At 47.7% G+C, this 20,698-nt stretch overlaps 1 protein-coding gene across 2 annotated transcripts in view; it reads right to left on the bottom strand.

The window, feature by feature from the left end:
• Window positions 1-20,698, bottom strand: part of LMTK2 (lemur tyrosine kinase 2) — an 84,438-nt gene that overhangs the window by 4,374 nt on the left and 59,366 nt on the right. For both annotated transcript variants that reach the window (XM_007186724.3, XM_007186725.3), the window contains exons 8-13: window positions 16,465-16,549; window positions 15,409-15,530; window positions 10,994-11,143; window positions 6,751-9,712; window positions 647-779; window positions 161-403 (exon numbers count right to left, since the gene is read on the bottom strand). In XM_007186724.3, coding sequence (XP_007186786.2) covers window positions 161-403; window positions 647-779; window positions 6,751-9,712; window positions 10,994-11,143; window positions 15,409-15,530; window positions 16,465-16,549 — 3,695 coding nt within the window. The remainder of the gene's footprint in view (window positions 1-160; window positions 404-646; window positions 780-6,750; window positions 9,713-10,993; window positions 11,144-15,408; window positions 15,531-16,464; window positions 16,550-20,698) is intronic.

Below are 20,698 nucleotides of genomic sequence, written 5' to 3'. Positions count from 1 at the left end.
CAGGGCAGAGACGGAGCCCGGAGGTGGGCGACGAGGCCCCAGAGCACGCTGTCAAGGCTGTGAGCTCTTCGTAAAGACTTGTACAACCTTCTCTGCCAACACCGGGAGAGCATCCCGTTCCCGCGCAGCCGGCCCTCGCCTGGCTCCGCACCCGCCTCACCTCCCTGCTCCACGTCCGAGTCTGTGAGGTGCGTGAGAGAGAAGCTGGCGATGCTGGCGGGCGTGATGGAGAACCTGGAGTAGGGCGCCATGTGAGGCCAGCTGGGCTCCGTGCTCCGGGGCGGCGGCGGCGGGGAGAAGTACTTGGATGTCTGAAGGGAAGGTTTGGAGCTCAGGAGGTGACTCGTTGTCTTTGACATAAAAGGGTCCGGGGAGAAGTCATCATCCCATTCAAAGCCTCCACCTGGAAGTAAGAAATAAAAGTAACTCTCCTTTCATGACTTCGTTTTAAGGAACAGAGAGGGCAGTGCAGGCGTCCAGGTGGGCTCAGAGGGGCACAGACCACCCTGGGCGCAGACGGCAGAGCTGCCCACCCCACCCCCCCAGGGTCAGAGGGGGTCTTTGAAAGCGACATGTGAAGTTATCCTCAGAAACAGCTCACATCACACTCATGTTTAGTTGCTTTTTAAACCTGCCAATGAGATACCTTCTTCATCAGTGGAACTTTCGGAATTCATGCACCTGCTCGGGTAGGGGGAGCCTGGCGACGGTGTGGGGCTGCTCAGCTCCGGCCCGCACGCCTCTCCTCCGCAGTGGCCCAGCTCTTTGGTCGGGGTCTCCTGAAAAGCCCAGCATAAGTTCCCATCAGCGAGCGCCTGCTCTCAGGAGCCCTGGGGCAGGGGCCCTCGCTGACCATTTGCGACCTGTCCCTCCCACCCCTGGGGAAGGTGGGCTGGGAGTCCGCGCCCCATCTCTCCCGTGGAACAGGCTCTAAATCCTGGGCAGACACACAAAGCGGCCACGGGAGACCTCGGAGGAGGAGACGCAGCAGGCAGGTTGGGGAAGAGCGCTGGAGTCAAAGGACACCAAGCCATCGGTGAACCAACCCCACCCCTCCACCCCACCCCCGCCACGTGGGTTCTGGCTCCAGATGCAGGAAGGGGGGTCTTCTGATGCTTAGAAAGAGGAGAGGAAATTCCAGGGGTTTGCTTTTTTCCCCCTGTTCTCTTGCTCCCAGCCTAAGCAATCCTGGGTGACAGCAGCAGGGGTGGCAGGCACCTGTAATTCTGAGGGCGGTGAGCTTCCTCTCTGCCTGGAGAACCCACACGCCTTTTCCCTCTCTGTCCTCCCGCCGCACAGCTGCACAGCGTACTGTGGTAACCCAAAGCCCAGCCTTCTGGCCAGAGGACCAAGAAGAGAAGGCCAAGAAACTGGACAGCCCAGGGAGGGGGGAGCTCAGAAAAGGGATCCCATCAAGTTGTTTATGAGGTCCCGGCTTACCCCCAGCTGCTCAGGGTAGATCTGACCCTAAACAGCACACCAAAGCGTTGAGAACTGAATTTCAGGGAGACCACTGCCAAGGTCCAGTCTGGCCAGGGGGTGGCACATGCACAGGACAGGTTCACACAGCACAACAAAGGCTTTGAAAGGGGACCCCAATCCCCAGAAGGCTGGTTGGAACTTGTGACCTGAACCCAACTGGGTCAACGCCTTCTAAGAAGAAAATATCAACATTCTCCATAGAATCTAAACAAGGCACAGAATCGGATAAAATAATAAGGGTACAATCTAAAATTTCTCAGCAAACAAAGAATAAGGAAAACCTCAATTCCCAGGAGAAAAAACAATCAACAGATGCCAATGCCAAGATGTCCTTAGATGTTAGAATTACCTGAAAAAGACTATCATAAATATGCTCCTACAAAGTATGGGAAAACACACTGGAAATGAATGGAAAAGTCTCAGCAAAAGAATAGATAAAAATAACGAATTGTGGATTTTGGAACAGAAAAATACAATAACCAAAATTTTAAAACTCACTGGGTGGGCTCAATAGCAGGATGGACATGAGAGAGGACAGAATAAGTTAATGTGAAGTAGATCAACAGAAATGATCCAATCTGAACAACAGCAAAAACAAACACTGGAGGGAAAGAAAAGAACAGAGCCTCAGGGCCTATATACTAGGATATTACCAAAAGGTGTAATGCTGGAGTCCCAGAAACAGAGAGACAGAGTGTGGTGAATAAGAAAAGAAGAAACAATGGCTGAAAACTTCTCAAATCTGGTGAAATACATAAAACTACAGGTTCAGGAAGCTTTGCAAACTTAAAATGAGATAAATACAAAGAAATCCATGCCTGTAATCCAGAAATCCATAATCATACTACTGAAAACCAAAGACAAAGAAAAAAACTCCTGAAAGCAGCCAGGGATAATGCTGAAAGAAAAGAACTATCACCTCAGAAATCTATGTTCAGAGAAAATATCCTTAAGAAATGAGTGTAAAATAAAGACACTCTCAGATGAAGAAAAACTAAGAGAATTTGTTAAAAAAAAAAAAAAAAAAAGGCCACACAAACTTCTTCAAACAGAAGGGAAATGATAATAAAAAGGAACCTGGAACATCAGGAATGAAAAAAGAACAGTAGTAACTATCTGAGTGAATATAATACTATTCCTCACCTCTTCAGTTTCTTAACACATGTGTGATGACTAGAAGTAAAGCACAGAGCACTGCGTGACGGGGGTTTTGATGAATAAACATATGACACATCAGACAACCTGAAGAAAAGGGATTGGGGGGGATGAAGGGCCCACAGGGTACAGGGGTTCTTATATTCCACTTGAAATGGTAAAACACTGATTCTAAGGAGGCTGTGAAAAGTTAAGTATGTACATTGTGATCCCAAGAACCACTCCAAAAACTACACTAAGAGAAGACGTATAGTAAGAAATGCAATAGATAAAAGGTAATTCTAAAAATTGTTCAAATTACCCAAAAGAAAGCAAAAAGAGGAAGAAAAGAAATAACAACCAGAGGAACAAACAGAAACACTGAATAAAATGGTGCACCTAAATCCAAATCCAAATAATTCTATTAAATGTAAGTGGCATAAAATACCAATTAAAAGATAAAAAGTTTCAGAATAGATTTTAAAAACCACCTATGTGCCATCCACAAGAAACTACTGTCAAGTATAGGGATGCAGGTACGTATAAGGATGAAAAAAGAGACATCACACAAATGCTACTCAAAAGAAAGCCGCAGTAGCTTTATGAATATCAGAGAAAGGAATAAAGAATGACATCATATAATGACAAAAGGTCAATTCACCGAGAAGATATAATAATCTTAAATGTGTATGAAGCTAACAACAGAACTACAAAACAGATGAAGCAAAAACTGACAGAAATGAAAAGAGAAACAGACAAATCCATAATTATAGCCGGAGACTTCAACACTTCCCTCTCAGTAATAGACAGAAAAATCAGCAACAATACAGAAGAAATGAACAACCAACTGCACCTGACATTTATAGAGCAATCCACCCACCAGAAGCAAAATACACACTCTTTCAGGTGCACATGGAACATTCACCAAGATAGACCATATCCTGGCTCTACAGCAAAATAACACATTTAAAGGAGTTGAAACCCTACAAAATATGTTCTCTAACCAAAATGGAATTACACTAGAAATCAGTAGCAGAAAGGTAAAAAAAAAATCTCCAACCCTTGGAAATTAAACAATATTTTTTATAAATAATCCGTGGGTCAAAGGAAAAGTCTCAAGGAAAATCAGAAAATGTGTTGAGGGACTTCCCTGGTGGCTCAGTGGTTAAGAATCTGCCTGCCAATGCAGGGGACACGGGTTCGAGCCCTGGTCCGGAAAGATCCCACATGCCGCGGAACAACTAAGCCCGTGTGCCACAACTACTGAGCCTGTGCTCTAGAGCCTGCGAGCCACAACTACTGAGCCCACGTGCCACATCTACTGAAGCCCGAGTGCCTAGAATCCGTGCTCTGCAACAAGAGAAGCCACCACAATGAGAAGACCGCACACCGCATCTACGAGTAGCCCCTGCTCACTGCAACTAGAGAAAGCCCGCATGCAGCAACGAAGACCCAACGCAGCCAAAAATAAAAAATTAATTAATTAATTAATTAATTATTTTAAAAAGTCAATCACGTTTCTATATACTGGCAAGGAGCAAATGGAAACCAAAATTTTTAAATTACCTTTTAAAGTAGCTCCCCAAGAAATGAAATACTTAGATATAAATCTAACAAAACACGCAGAGGATCTGTCTGCTGAAAACTACAAAACACTAAGAAGAACTGAATAAATGGAGAAACATACTGTGTTCATGAGTTGAAAGCCTCAACACAGTAAAGATGTCAATTCTCCCCAAACTATGCAACTCCCATCAAAATCCCAGTAGAATATTTCTGTGAACATAGAAAAGCAGCACACAGGCCCCCAGGCTCCCCGTCTGCCCCAGGACAGGTAGTCCACCTCACACCTCTGGGGGCTCCTGGCTGTAAGACTACGACCCAGGTGTCCCGAGCGGGGCTCTACACGGCCCCAAGGCCACACTGCCGAGCCCCGGCCCGTCGTTACAGCGACCAGCGCTGTGACGCATGGGACTGAGCTCAGAGCTCACCTGCCCTGTGACAGGCCGGAGGGCAACCGCGCGTCCCGTTCACTGCAAGGAAGCATCACTGTCCGCCGTTTTGGCCTTGAGAACACTGTGCATCCGGAAGGGGCAGCGTGAGAGCTGAGGGTCAAACACCCCACCAGGCTCATTTAGGGCCCACGAGAGGCACATGGGAGACCACCGATGTGGGGGGAAGCTAAGGAGACCCTGCGCGTGAAGTGCCGGCACCCAGACTGCTCACTCGCTGGGCCGTGATTTCACGAGAAAGTTGCTTTACATACAGTAAGTGTTCACCAAGCATCTGCTGAGCCAACAGTGAAATAACCAAGACACAGAGCTGCCAAAACCCAGGAGTGCTCAGTTAAAACTCTGGAGTTAAGGTACTGAAACTACTCAAAAACGAAACTACTTCAAAACCAGCTCATTAAGCTGCACAGTAAGAGCAGGAGAAAATCTACCAGCCACCAGCCTGAACCAGCAGGTAGTTGTTACTACTCCAAGGAAACTGCATGGGACGCATGAGAAAACTAACTAGAGATCACAGAAAGAGAGATTTTCAGGACTTCATTCTGGACTTCACCCACTTTCCAACTTTCTCTACGACACTAAGCCTTCTCAAATCTCACAGCTATTAAGCATGTATGTCTTACACTTGATTTCTGTACCTTCATTCTCATGCCTTGAATCTTGGTCTTATGCAATCCTGCCCTGTCTTCTGAAGCCACCAAAACATCACCTCCCTCCAACGCAAAGTCGTCACACGAGTGCAGCCCTTCTGTAGCCCAGGCGGGGGCTTCCACGGGAGCTGAGTCCATCCCTCTGCTGCAACTAGACCCCCAGACATCTTCCCCAGCCCTCACCCACACTGCTCACGGCACACACTTTGTAACTCTTTCTATCCCACCTACAGATCGTCTGCTCTGTGGGGAAGTCTCGTACAATTCAAGTTCACAGAGAAGGTGAAGAAAGGGATGCGTGAATTCGAACGACTGATAACAAAACACAAAATCTGGGGCCAGGTGATCCCGTCTCTCTTCCACTCTCAGTAAAAAAATGGCAAACCAGTTTCCTAGGCTCCCTGAGCCCTCAGGTTCTGAAGCTGGGATGTGTATAAGCATCCCGGCCCCTCTCACAGATCTGATGAATTGAGGTTGGGGCCAGGAGTCTACTTTTTCTTTTCCCAAACACTTACCTACCTCTACCCTCCCTGCCCCACATGCCACAGTTCAAATTTTTTTGAGCGACACCGTAGAAAGAGAACACACAGAAACGACAAAACGTAAAGTAACGAGCAACTGAAAGCAGACCCAGCCCCCAGGGAAGAGGCGGGGCAGCACCCAGGACCCCCATGGGTGTGGGCAGAGCCTCAAGCGTGGGGCCCACGAGGCCCAATGCTGAACGAGAGGCTGAGGTACCAAGGTCTCGGTTCCAAGGACTAAATACAAAGGGAGGGCAAGCAGATCAAAGAAGAAACCAACAAGGACTCCTACGCCTTCTGGAACGGGAGCTTCACTTACAATCCAGCTGAGTCAAGAAGCAAATTCAAGGGCTACAAAGACTAGTCAACAAAGAACATTTAAAAAAAAAAAAAAAAAAAAAGCTTGAATTGTAGGCTGCCTCATTTTTAAAGAAGCCGAAGGCTGGCCCCCTGAGTGGTGACAGCAGGCAGCCTGCCCAACCGCAGGGAGGAGGGCAGGGCCAGCCCCTGGCCGGGAGGGCAACAGACTCTGTCCTGCTGCCCCGTCCCTGTCCCCACTCCACAGGCCGGGCCGCTGGTCAGTGTCTCCAGGGCTACATGTGAGCCTCGGACTGTTCCAGCGGCACCTGCACACCGGGCATTACTGCCGACTGTCAGAGTATAAAAATCTGGTCTGGAAAGGGTAAGCAACTTCAGCAGGACTCTGCCAGGACACCCAGGAAGAGCACGCAGATCTTCTTCCCGTAAGGTGACAGGAGTTCCCTGTGCAAACCCCATTTCTGCGTGTTCTTGGAAGTGACACTGTGACCAACCCCAAATTCCTTTTTCTGAGTAATCACAAAACAATCCGTGGCCTAGAAACGGCAATCAGAAAAACCAAGCACGCCCGTTCCCCTAACACGTTCTGGAATTCTCTAACAGGACAACCTGGAGGTGACAGACAACAGATACCTGGTCAAAGAGATAGACTGTGACGTCATCGAAGAACGTCACCGCCTTCTTCTCTTTCTTCCAGTCGTCGGGCGGCTGGTCCGCGGAGGCTGAGGGTTTCAGCAGGCTCCGCAGGTGGCGACCGTCCTCACAGCCGAGGACCACAGGAACCAGGTGCTCCGCCTCATCCTCCGACTCGGAGCTGAGGCTGTGCAGGGTGAAGGCCCGCAGGTCCTCGTCCGAGTCGTCGCTGTTTTCGTCCTCCTCATCCGCGTCGATTCCGTCCTCGGTGAGGTCGAGCACCCCTGGCACGCCCAGTTTCCCCAGGTACTTCCCTTCGACATCTGGCTCCTTCAGCTTGGGGCCCTCGGAGTGGCCGCGCAAGGCCTTCTCCACCATCGGGGCTGCTGGGCCGCCAGAGCGGAGGGGGGCATCTGCAAACGCCAGGAGTTCGTTGGTGTTGGTCCCGGTGGAAGCCAGCGTGCAGGGGGGCTCCTCCTGGGCCTCGAGGTCCTCCCCGCTGCTCAGCTCCGAGTTCAGCAGACTTGAGGGGCTGCCGGCCTCACTGTCGTCGGGGGGATGCATCTGTCTGGAAGCGCCAGCGGGTGCTGGTTCTGCCGCTTCTCTTGATTCCAGGTGACCGGCGATCTGCGGAGCAGGGGGACACCTCTGGCCAGGCTGGCTGCTGCTGGTTTCCAGGCAGCCGTCCGGGGGGCTGGGACTCTGCTCTGGGGCGCCTGGCTCAGGCGGGGGCTGCTCCGCTCCCAAGGCCGAGGCCGAGGCTCCCGGGACCCCCTCCGACTTCTTATCGGGCTCAGAGTCATTGTCTGAGAAGTAAGCGGAGTCTCGGTACGAGCCCTGGCAGCCAGGCGCAGAAGTCTGAGAGGTGACCTCTGCACCCCTGTGGCCATCGGCTGCGTCTGAGATGACGATGATGGGGTTGGGAGGTGGCCCCCCGCGAACGCCGTGGCCCGCCGAGGCTGCGTCGGGGGCTATGGCGCCGTTGGGGGCCAGGTGCAGCGTCCACTCGGGGGACTCCAGGTTCTCCGTCTCGTAGCCGCTGTCCGCAGGCTTATCGGGGGGCAAGAGTCTCTGCGGCGTGTGAGGGCCCAAGGAGCCCAGTAGAACCTCACGGACGTCCACCGAGTCCAGGGAGCCTGGGGTCTCCACGGACTGCTCCGAAGTCGGGATGGGCGTCGACAAGCTGTCCTCGAGAAGGCTGTCCTGACTGGCAGAGTCCAAGGAGAGGGCAGACACCAAGCCCCGCCCCTCTGCAGCAGCATCGTTACAGCCCAGCTGGCTCAGAGCATGCACGGCCTCCAAGGCTCTCTCCGGCAGGCCTCGACGGCAGGGGTCTTCCAAAGGTGGTTGACTTTGTAAGTGCTGCCTCAGTTCTGGAAGGCTGTTCCCTATACTCACCTTACTGGCAAGAGTGCTGTGGACAAGGCCTGAGTCGCTCTGGGTCAGTCTCAAGGCCCCCTCCCTCTGGGGAGTCAGGTCTCGGGACCTGTCGCCGGTGAGGGGTGCGTCCACCGGGGCGGGCGCGGGGTCTGGGTTTACGTCTCGGCAGACACCGTCTTCACGGACACCGACATCCAAACACAGGGGCTTGGCTCCGCCCTGCTTCAGGGACACACTTGGAGGGACATCGTGAGGCGGCCCCTCTGTTTCGAGCGAGGTAGGAGGTACCTGCACCTGCGGGCAAGGCGGCGAGGCCGCGTCCCCAGTGCCGTCCTTGGGCGCCACGCCCGGGCCTCTGCCCTGCGCGCTGACGTTTTCCTGCAGCAAAGAAGAGCCGGGTTTATTTTCAGCAAACTTAAGCTCAGCATCTAGAGAGTTTCTACTCGGACTTTCTAATATGGTTTCAGGAAAACCAGCATTTCTAAGTTCTGTCTGAAGATCATTTATGTGTTCTTTGCTGGACAAGGAGCCTTTCAGTAAGTTCTTCTCTTGAAGAAATAAAAAGTTTTCTGACAATTCTTCAACATCCAGCTGATCAAAACCATCTTGATGCACAAGGTTTTCTGATGAGCAAAGAGGCTCACAGTCAAAAAGCTTACGGGGCTTTTCCTTCTCCAAGTGGCGTGTAATTACCGACTCTCTGGGGTCATCCAAACTTGAGCTTAAGGTGGTCGGCTTAAAGTCAGCTTGGACTCCGTTAAGTTCCATTAAGTCAAATATTTTTTGGTGACTGGGCAAAGCCTCTGATTTGTCAAGATCATTAAATATACTGTTGAAAGGGCTCTCCAGGCCCCTGGTAACTGGCACGCCCTCGGGGACCCTGGCATCCTTGGGGTCTGCAGTGTTCTGGAAGAAATCCTCATCTGTACTGGACTCCTCAAATTCGACATTCCTCAGGGTCAGAAGCTGGGACGCGGTGTCACCGACCCTTTCTGGATTATCCATTTCCGTTGTGAGCAGTGCAGGTGGGTAATCCAGCTCCAAGTTGCTACCGCTTTTTTCTTCTAATTGGATGTAATAGTCGCTTCCGACGGAAAGGTTGTGGGCATCAAAGACGGGCACTACTCCGGGGGCCCGCAGGGGGACGTCCTGGCCACTGTCATCTTGCTTCCCGGGCCCGGGATCTGAGAGCGGACTCTCAAATGCTTCGGTGGCGAAGAAGATGCCGGTGTAGGACACGGCTTCATCCGGGGGGCCCCGGCCGCGCTCCTCGAAGTGGTCGTGCTTGGCCGCCTCCCAGACGTACTCGAAGCTCAGGCCCTGGCTGGTTTCGGTCACGGTGAGGACCTCCTCCATCTCACGACCGAGCCGGTCCCTGGTGAAGTGGTCGAGGATGGGGAAGGCGGCGTTACTTGCAGTATCTCTGTTGTTTGTGTTTGGCTTGAGTGCGTTCCACTGCTGCTCAAAGTCGACTTCCGGGTCCCTCTGGCTTTGCATCCGCAGGTAGGTGAGCAGCCTGTGCACGTCCTCGGCCGCCGGCCTCTTGTCTGGTGACAGCCAGCAGAACTGTAAGACTTCATACCTGAGCGACACAGACAGGTGATTAGCGGACGGATGATACATTGTTTTAAAATAAGGAAAGACCTCACAAGGACCCCTGGGCCAACTCAACACCCCAGAAGCCCCGACACTTTAATCACTGCCGACCACCTGAAGGAGTTCAGCTCACGGTGATGTCAGTGTGAAAGGGAAAATGGAGAAAGAGAAAAGTTGGCCCGCTACTTTTCTGTGTCCTCAGGACACTGCACAGTGTCACTGCAATTCTTTTGCTTTGTCATCTGTTCTTCTGGCGTTTTCCAGGGACTGAGCCACCGAATTTAGAAACAGTTCTAAAACGCTCTCCTCTTAACACAACTGCCATAGGTATTCTGCTTAGTAAAGGATGCACGTATCCAATGTTCTGAGATTTACTCACTTTATTTTGCAAGAAGTCACACAGACAGATGCTGTTGTGACTAATCTCTAACTATTCCCCCAACAAAAAGTGACACCATGATCTCCTGCAGCACATGGTTTCCTCAGGTCACGAAAGGAGCTGAGGGTGGAGGGAAACAGTAGAGAAAGAAGCCCAGAGACAGTGGCAACCAGGAGCTGGTCCTCGAAGGGTTGGCTGAATACGGCCAGCATCCTAAACTGTAGCCGTGAGTGGAAGGGAAGACAAAGACGATGTCATGGTATTAAATTTACGGCGTGAATGTCCAGTTATTCTGGGTGAGTTAGTTCTAGCAAGTAGCGGGGCTGAGCAACGCCCACACGGAAGGGCACCGAGCTCCAGGGGCAACATCAGCCGGGCACAGGGTGACGCAGACAGAGGCCTTGACACAGGGGAGCCCGATCCTAATTGGAAACCGAGTAAGAACTGGTCTGGAGCATCATAAGAAGTAAATTTGTTTTGCAAATGGCAACATACATTATGCAAATGAGTCTCGTGCCAATTTAAATACGATCATGTCTATGCCACCCATCTCTCTTCTCGCACGTCGGGTATCACTTAAACAAACAGCCTCATTTAAAAATAATTCCACAACAGGAAACTCCCTTAGAATTGACTTTTCTAATTAGTTCAGACTTAACATTTTTCTTATTGCATGTAATACATAAATTCCTGCTTGCTCTACACATTTTTTTAAAATAGGATTACATTAAAAAAAAATGGATGTTAATTCTAAAATCAGTCATGAATAATATACAAACGATTGCTTTTCATAACATCTACTGTTCAAAATTAGAGAATACATAACTAAGACCCATGCAGACAGGATTTCCTTATCTTCTGAAAAGAACGTGACGTGAAGTTACCCACCATCTGTCAGAGTAAGGCTGCTCCAGCTGGGGCTTTGGGAGTTTTGTGTCTCTCTCTCGAATGACCTGGTTGAGAACCTCTAAGTTGGAAAGGTTGGAGTAAGGCTGAGCGGCATTCTCAAAAAGCTCCCAAAGTGTCACACCCAGGGACCTGCGGAAAAAAGAACACGGTTATTTCTTTCTCTCTTCGGATGTCAAAGTTTTAACACCTACATTTTTACTTGTACAGTCACTAGTAATTTCAAGCACAAGGTGTCTACTTAGAAAAGGTTCCTCAAGATAGCTCTTTAACATGATTTAAAAAGCAGGCATTTCCATTAAAATGAGGACCACAACAAGAATACCTCCTCAGATTTACTAACGGAATATTACTTTAGGAATTTTGGCCAATGCAAAAAAATATGAGATGGAGCTAAGAGGCATAATTACATGGAGGAGCGAATATGACCTTAAAACTCAAGAAATTAGAAAGATCATCACGATGACTTTTAAGCGTTCAGTAACACAGCTAGGTACAAGGTAAATACACTGAGTTCTGAGATTTTTGGTGGGGAAAAAACATCCCATTCACAATAGCAGTAAACGTCGGAAATCTTGACATGAACAATCCTTCCGTTTGCCCCATGTATTTCTTGCTGTAGCTATTCCTGAGTATCCAGGGTTTTTTGCTCTTCGGAAGGACGCCCCCTACTACTCTGCCAGAAACGGCCACCTGCCTGAGCCCCTCACCACCTCCAGGTACACAGCCGTCACCATGGGCAGGGCTGACCTTCGCAGTACCCGGCCCACTCGCCTGAGCACCCACCCAGTGCTGTCCCCATGAAAATGGCCTCTGTGGCTGAAGCCAGAGGGACACTTCCTCTCCACTTCCTCTGTGTGATCCCTGCGTTCGTTCCCACCACCTCCACTTCTGCCGCATATTACAGTCTATTTTCTGCAACGGCTCCCAAACCTGGCTGACCGTCTGTGTCATCTGGATGCTGGTACTTAGGACCCTCCCCGCCCCACCCACCCCGAGGACTCTTCGTTGGTGGATACAGGTGCGGCTGCATCTTTAAAAAGCTCCCTCATGATTCTGACGTCCAGCCAGGTTTGGCTATTGATGGTTTCCGTGACTATGATCAATGCCCACCAGAATGCGTGTGTGAATAACGAGCCGTACTTGAGTAAATAAGTTTATTATTTGACGTGGTAGAGTACAATATAACGTATGAGTTAACCTCTCTTACACTAATCTCACAAATCAGTGAGAAAAATCAACGTATTCAGTATCTAAGTGGAGAGGGCATTTCAACCAAAGGAAATAAAAGGACCCGAATCTCCCAATCCAATTCAAGAAGGGAGAAGTTTCCCTGGCACAGAACTGCTAGGGGCAGAGGGCTGTTTTGGATACAAAGAAGTTTAAGATACTGTCAACGACTTTAGGGAATTAACAATTTATTTGACCGAGGAAAATAAGAAGTTTACATGAAATGCTAAAGACCACAAAGGTGACCTATGATGAGGGGCAAAATGGGTGTTATCAGCACCAAGCCTGGTCTGACCCTGGGCGCGTACCTCTACCTGCCTTATTTTCTCCAAATCCCCGATGTAGCTACCTTTCTCTCTCCCAGCAAGGCCTGTTCCCAAACCAATCCCCTCCCCAGTTCTTCAGAGACCGTGAAGCATGGGTTTTCTTCTCAACTCCCCACTTCCCCGACTCCTAACATCTTCCTTGAGCATCCCTTTCTCCTGGCACAGGCCACAGAGAAAGAGGAGATGTGTGCCCACCCTGCCCTGCAGCTCTCTATGCCCTAGTCTTTCCCGCCCAGTCTCCTCGGGGACAAGCGCCATTGGTCACCGCCAGCATTCCCTTCTCTCCAGCTCTTTGCCTCGCACTGGCCTGTGTCTCCCTGAGGACCAGCAAGCCTCTTTCTTCGGGGAAGAAAAATGTCCTGTAGCTCTTATCCCCTCTTCCACCAAACTCGCTGAGAGAGGACCCTCTCCTTCACCCCTGGCACAGGGCAGTTTGGTCCCTGCCTCTCGTGGAAGCTGGCACCACTGCCAGCCCTGCCACCAGAGGCTGTTTAACCCGTCAGAAACAAGGGGGAGGCTCTGTCTCTGGGAATGTAGGCTAAGTTTTCAGGTCAATCACCCTGCAAGAACAGTAAAAATATGAATGAAGCATGAAAAGCAACTTCTTAAACAAAACAAACAGCAGACAAGATAGCAGGGAATTACCTGGACAAAATCTAGAGCTTAGTGAACTAAGCAGAACGCTAAAACCACCTTTGACTGCAGCATCTGCTGAAGCACAGAACTTGGGCTTCTGTGTCTGTGGTGTACCAGGCTCAGTGCGGGTGATGGTGGCGGTGGACAGGCCAAAGCCCTGGGCCTGCACAAGGCAAGGGGTCTCACAGAGACCTCCTCACAGTGGGAATAAACCTGCCCCCTGCCTCTCTCACGGGCCTGGAAGGCAAGCTGCCTTGGCACTGAGGTCCTGTGAATTAGCGGACATGTGGGAGCGTGAGTACGTGTGTGTGTGCTGGTGGGGAAGTGTAGTCCCAAAGAAGTTGTAACCACAGAGCTGGCCCTTACTTGGACTTACAGCCCAAACTCACACCATCTGAGTGCTCTAAAAGATCTTGAGCTGGATACATAAAGCCCTGAATTAGAGTAGTCCCTTACATGACGGGACACCCAAGTACCTGACAAAAGCAAATGTGGACCCCCTCTGGAGAAATGTTTCTCAATTTTGGGTTTCCAAGATCCTCACCATAAAAAAGTCCCCAAGGAAACAAACCACCATCAAGAGCCAGCAAGATCAAATCCACAAAGACTTCAGATACTGGAATTATCTGATGTAGATCATAATCAAATAAACCTCCTAAAACCGAAAAGCCAATATCTGAACTACAGAATTCAATAGAGAGATTTAGTAGAAGAATAGACACAGCTGAAGAGAGAATTTTAAAAAGAGAGAGAATTAGTAGATAGAGCACAGGTCTGAAAAGTTATCTAGAGTGTGGCACAGAGAGTCAAAGAGATGGAATATATAAAAGAGAGAATAAGAGACAGAAGACAGAGCAAGAAGGTATAACATATATATAATCAGACTTCCAAAAGGAGAAAAAATGGGGCAGAGGCAGTATTTGAAGGGTAAATAAGGGCTGTGAACACCAACCTAAGATATGAAAAGCCAAATAAATCCCAAGCAGAAAAACAAAAAAATCCACACCAATACACACTATAGTGAAGCTACAAAAATCAAAAGACAAAGAGAAGAGTTTAAAAGCAGCCAGAGAGGAAAAAGTCACGTTACCTTCAAAGAGCTTAGGGAGATTTACAGCTGACTTCTCAAGAGCAACAATGGAAGCCAGAAGACAGTGGAGTGAGATCTTCAATATGCTGAGAGAAAATAACTGTCATCAAGTAAAAATATACTTCAAGAACGAGGACAAAATAAAGGTACACTCAGACCTACGGAGAAAGACCTGAGAATCTATTACCAGTCGAACCTCACTAAAGGAAATTCTGAAGGACATACTTCAGACAAAAGGAGAGTGATCCCAGATGGAAGGTCTGAGATTTAAAAACAAAAAACAAAAAACAGCAAAGTGATTTGATTACGTGGATAAACCTAAACAAACACTGATGCTAAAAAAAATAATAGTAATGTCTCGTGGGGTTAAAAGAAAAAATCAACATACCCAACAATAATGACATATAATTGCGTGTGTGTGTGTAGAGTAAAAGTAAACCAAGTTAAAGTATGTTAAAGTAGCCTGGGGCCCTTGTATTGCTCAGAAACAGGGCCAAGATGAGAACTACCATTAGACTAAGTTAAGTGAAGTATACATGTTATAATTTCTAGGGTAACCAATAAAAGTATAGGAATAGAGTATACAGCTCCCAAGCTAACAGGAAAAAACAGTTTAAAAAAAAATCAAAAGAAGGCAAGAAGAGAAAAAGAAAATAGAAAAAGCAGGACAATAACACAAAAAAGTGTAGACATAAATTAAAGAAGCTGTAATAGAAATTGCTAAAGACTCATATACATTTTTTCAACTTCCATTAAACTGACATACATCTCAGTATTACATAATGGTCCAAACCTTTCTGTTTTTTTCATTCACTTCAATAAATATTTACTAAACATCTATTGTAAGCCAGGCCTTGTAGTAGGCAAAGAAAATAGCCTTGGTTCCTGCTTTTATGGAGATTATTACTGTCAAATGGGTAAGAGAAAAGTTAACCGCATCATGGCAACTGTGATAATTGCTATGATGTCAATAAATTGTTTTTTTTCACACCATCAGGCACTCTGGTGTTCCTCCGTCTTATTCAATTACTTTCCCTTAAGAAAGTACCTGAGAAGAAAGAAGTCAGGACTTTGCTAACAACAAAAGCCTAACAGAATGATAAATCAATACATACCAGATATTACCATACTTAGTTTGATCTGCAGTTAGTAGTCTGTCTTGAAAGCTGGTTACTAATTCTGGAGCAGTCCATCGCAGAGGGAAAAATTTTTTATCATCTGTTTCAATATAATCCTCCTGTTTTGTTAGAAAGCATATAGAATTTTGAATTTTATAACACTTTTAGTGAGCTCAATGATTTAATTCCAGGTCATTCTCAGAAAACACAAGCTCCACCCCAAAAAAACAAGTCAGAAAAAGAAGGGGGCACGAGACCGACTTTCTGGGCAGAAGGTGGGTGAGGGTTTCCCTGAAGCCTCCTGGGCCTCATGAGCTGGTCTCTGAGCCATGAACGTTTGCTCAGTCATCCTTCCTGGAAGAGGAAGGTACGCCGTGTCTGATGCACAGAACACGACTCTGAGCAAAACATCTTGTAAACCATGCTGGGCCGTATCCCCGAACAGGGGAGTGGGGCGGTTAATGAGTAAGAGGGCAGGCTTCCGAGTCAGACAGACTGGTTGAGTCCACGTTCAACCATTTACCAGCTCTGTGACTCTGGGCAAGCAACAAACATACTGAGCCGTCTTCCTGATCCCTAAGATCAGGAAGACACACCTACCTCCCTTTACAGTGAGGATTACATGGGATCGTGCAGGCAAGTACTTCCTAGTGCCTGGGTGGTACACAGCAAGCGCTCAAGACGCTAGAGCTACCGTGTAGACAAAGAACTGACTTACGTCTGCGTGATATTTTTTTGCCCCACGTTACGGCACCTCACTCAGCTGGGCTACGCAAACACACACAAATGAAAATCTCACGTACCTCATTTGTTTTCTTTGGGGATACAGTTATAACAGAGTTTAAAAATCCAAACCCCAAGCTTACCGAATTTGAGCTGAAATTTTACTGAACATGTAACAGAGAAATATTTATATGACGTGTATTTTATTATACAGGTAGCAATAATTATTTACCCCGCTTTCCAAAAAGGCATGGCATTTCGTGATACAACCGCTTCATGAGTATGAAATTAAATCAGGTCAAGGAGAGGACCCTTAAACCTTTGGCTTACCTTGTACCTGCTGAATCCTATTCCATAATCTCCCACTTTCACATTTAAGTCCGAGGTAAGAAAACAATTCCGCAGGGCTAAATCACTGAAAACAGAAAGAGCCAAGTGAACACGAGACCCAGGAGAATCAACACCCAGGATGATGTGACACGAAACTGCTATGGACAAAGGCTTTCTTGAGTAAGCAGCTAATGTATTGAGCTCCCTGCTTAATAATTCGTGTTTTAAAATCCTTTTTCAGGGCTTCCCTGGTGGCGCAGTGGTTGAGAATCTGCCTACCAATGCCGGGGACATGGGTTCGAGCCCTGGTCTGAGAAGATCCCACATGCCACGGAGCAACTAGGCCCGTGACCCACAAGTACTGAGCCTGCGCGTCTGGAGCCTGTGCTCCGCAACGAGAGGCCACGACAGTGAGAGGCCCGCGCACCGCGATGAAGAGTGGCCCCCGGCTCGCCACAACTAGAGAAAGCCCTCGCACAGAAACGAAGACCCAACACAGCCAAAAATAAATAAATAAATAAATAAATTCAAATAACCTTTAAAAAAAAAAAAATCCTTTTTCACAGAAAAAGGTAATACCATATTCCTAATTACTTAAAGAATGGAGATGATCAGATTTTTTTGTAAATCACTCTGACTGCTAAGGTTAAATACTGACCATATCCGTACCTTGTTCTGCATTAATACCAGATTTATGGCTCATTTCCTAATCTTTTTAGAGTTACCAAGAAAGAATTCTAAATTGGCTAAATTGTCTGAATTTTTTAAAATAACTTGCATTACCTGAGTAATAGGCTAGTAGTAGTCTCTTTAATGTAAGTAAAGAAGAATAAAGTTACAACTTCAAGCACTCGAAAATAATCTACATTATTAGAAATGTTTGGTTTTTAACTCCTTTTTCAAAGATATGCAAGCATGATAAGGAGACCCTTTCCAAATCACTCTCATCTCTTCCAAACTCCACCTCCCCAAGAGGGAGGCAAAGAGCATACTTTCAAGACTCACTTAGAACAACTTACTTACATAGTTTAAGAACAAGTTAATTTTCAAAAACACTTAATTTGAAAAGTAAAAACTACTTTTTCTAAAGGAACTTCCCATAAAAACAGCAGATTACATTTTTTGGATTTCAGCTTTACCCCTTAGAATCTTTTTAATTATCAATTGGCACATGAATAAAAAAGCCACTAAATTAAAATAGAATCGGATACCTAATTTATAGTTTTAAATCACAAATAAAAGTAATCAGAAGCTGAATTTCTATAGTCCAAAATTTAAAACGTTTGTCTTTATATGACTGTAGGAGACCAAAAACTTTATCAAATTCTTATTTTCGATGATTTTCATTTCCAAAGCTCACATGTCTGAAATGTAACAATAACGAGAATGGGGACAGCAGCAGCTAAGGCTGATGTATTCCAGTGACAGCCTGGTGTGTACGACGACACTGATCCGATCATACAATAATGGCTAATGTGCGCCAAGCACTTTACACAAGGTGTTTCTCTAAGCACCTGACACGTATTAACTCACTTAATCTTCACGACAAGCCTTTGAGGTGGGCACTATTATGTTCCCCGTTTATAGACAAGGAAACTGAGGCACAGAGAACTGAAGTGACTCTGCCAGGGTCAGTATTTCCGTCTTTCACCGTCAGTAACCACCACCAACAATCCATTACCAGTCAGAGCACGGTGCTGTGCGTGCAGCTGCTCCTCAATAAACATGCTGATCTCAATTGCCAGTTAGATGTGTTCAGTTCTTCTTTACACTATGTTTACGAGCCGTATTTTCACGGCGCACCATCCAGAAGCCATCAGGCCTGTGGAGGCGTCTGGGGAAAACTCGGGACACCCCTACTGTTATAGACAGCATACAGGCGCATGTGGGAGATGCTGCGGGTCTGGTTCCAGACCACCGCAATAAAGCATATCTCGCAGTAAAACGAGTCACATGAATTTTTTGCTTTCCTAGTGCATAGAAAAGTGATGTTTACACTACACTGTAGTCTACTGAGTGTGCAAGAGCATTATGTCCAAAAAAGAAAAAAAAATGTATAAATCTTAATTAAAAAATACTTTATTGCTTAAAAAATGCCGAAATAATTACAATAAGTAACATCAAAGATCACTGATCACAGATCACCGTAACAAACATAATAACAATGAAAAGGTTTGAAATATTGCGAGAATTACCACCATGTGACACAGAGACAGGAAGTGAGCAAACGCTGTTGGAAAAATGCGCTGACAGACGTGCTCAGCAGAGGGCTGCCACAGGCCCTTGATTTGTAAAAAACCGCAGCATCTGCGAAGCGTGATAAAACGAGGTGTGCCTGTAGAAACCTCCCATCTCAAGGAGAGAAGTGGTCCCTGTCTTTTGGAGTGAAGGAAGAAAGGGAGGGGGGCCACACGCGGGCAGGAGAATACAAGGCTCTAAGGCAGCCTGACCCTCTGGACCAAGAGCTGTACCTGTGCGGCCCTGCAGGTCCTGCCGCAGAGGCTCTGAGCACCTCCAACCAGAATTTCTGGAGCCCCTGTAAACAGATCCTTCTATTTATTTATGTATTTATATATTTATTTATTTATGGCTGTGTTGTGTCTCCGTTGCTGCGTGCGGGCTTTTCTCTAGTTGCGGCGAGCGGGGGCTACTCTTCGTTGTGGTGCACAGGCTTCTTACTGCAGTGACTTCTCTTGTTGCACAGCACAGGCTCTACGTGCGTGGGCTTCAGTAGTTATGGCAAATGGGCTCAGTAGTTGTGGCTCCCGGGCTCTAGAGCACAAGCTCAGTAGTTGTGGTGCACGGGCTTAGTTGCTCCGTGGCATGTGGGATCCTCCCGGACCAGGGCTCGAACCCGTGTCCCCTGCATTGGCAGGCGGATCTTAACCACTGCGCCACCAGGGAAGCCCCAACAGATCATTCTCAACCTCCCCAACACCTGTGTCCTAGGACCAGAATTAAAAGCTGGGTGCCAGCGTTCCGGCCGGGGCGTCTGCGTGTCATCTGTGGCGGGGCAGCAGGGCGAGGCCAGCAGGGCACCTGCAGAGCCCCTGGCACCTTCCACTCAGGCCACTAGACCCACTCCAGGACCACCCAGCTGCCTCCCTCCTCGCCTCTCTCCTCACACATGTTTCCTGCAGGTCTTCAGATACAGGAAAGGAGAAGCTTAGATAAAAGATGAAAAGTTATACCTGCAAAAGACCTGCGGCTCTCGTTATAAACGACATTGTGAAACTCTTATACAATTCAACTGTTGCTCTCAGAGAAGGAGGAAGTGTTTCTCATTACCTGAAAACCAGGGGTAATGAGGAGGAAAACAACGGTGTGACTGAATTTCTTCTAAACCTGCTCCCTCCCTCTACCCCAAACATCCCGTCACCAGAGTACAGTGGCAAAAGCACTGGACAAAGTCAGAGACCTGGGAACGAGTCTTGGCTCCACCGTTAAGAACTATGTGACTTCGGGCTAAGTCAATTGACACATCAGAGCCTCAATTTTCCTTGCCAAAAAAAGGGGGGGCCTAACCTGTAAGGGTTAACTCATACGGTTTTTATAAGAATAAAATTTTTTTAAATATGAAATGTTTTCAAAACATTGAAGTATTATCCAGATTCTAAATGATGATATAATTCAATTCAAAATTAGTAAAAATAAACACTCTCTGAAGGCCAACAACATGCCAAGCTAAAGAATAGGAAAACGCAAAGGTGTAACTTTTTAATGGCAGAGGTAACTCTTGACGTCAATGGCTGGTTTGGGTCAGGAAATACAAACATACCCAGTATATTCTTCCTTCAAGTTGAAAAACAGGTCTAGTGGCAAAGCTGCCAAGCGATCCAGCCCTGAAAGGCTCTAAAGCTCTGGCCCCGTCCCCCTTGGCTGGCAGCACTCGAGGTGGCCTCAGCTGTCAGTGGGACCCAGCCGCGTGAGCAGAGCCGCCAGACGCGGGAAGCGTGCGTTCACAGAGGAAGGGGGTTCTAAACAGCTTCCCATCCCGAGTCGCAAGGAAGCATCACCACTTGTTCTCTGCTTCCACTGGAATGAGAGTTTACCCATCTCCAGGAGGACTGCTCTCATGGAAACACCTCAGTGTGGCTGGAGCCATTTCCAAAACCACCCTCTCCTCTATTTACGTTACCACTTAGGGTCTCCCAGAGACCCTGAATTCCTGATCAAAAGAGCAACAAACAACCGAAAGTTATAGAATACTCTTCTAGGGCTTGGCCCACGTTAC

The sequence above is a fragment of the Balaenoptera acutorostrata genome, chromosome 15 (assembly GCF_949987535.1).
Source record: "Balaenoptera acutorostrata chromosome 15, mBalAcu1.1, whole genome shotgun sequence".
Lineage (NCBI taxonomy): Eukaryota > Metazoa > Chordata > Mammalia > Artiodactyla > Balaenopteridae > Balaenoptera > Balaenoptera acutorostrata.
Note: the sequence above shows the minus strand (reverse complement) of the source record. Positions and strands in the feature narration are given on the sequence as shown.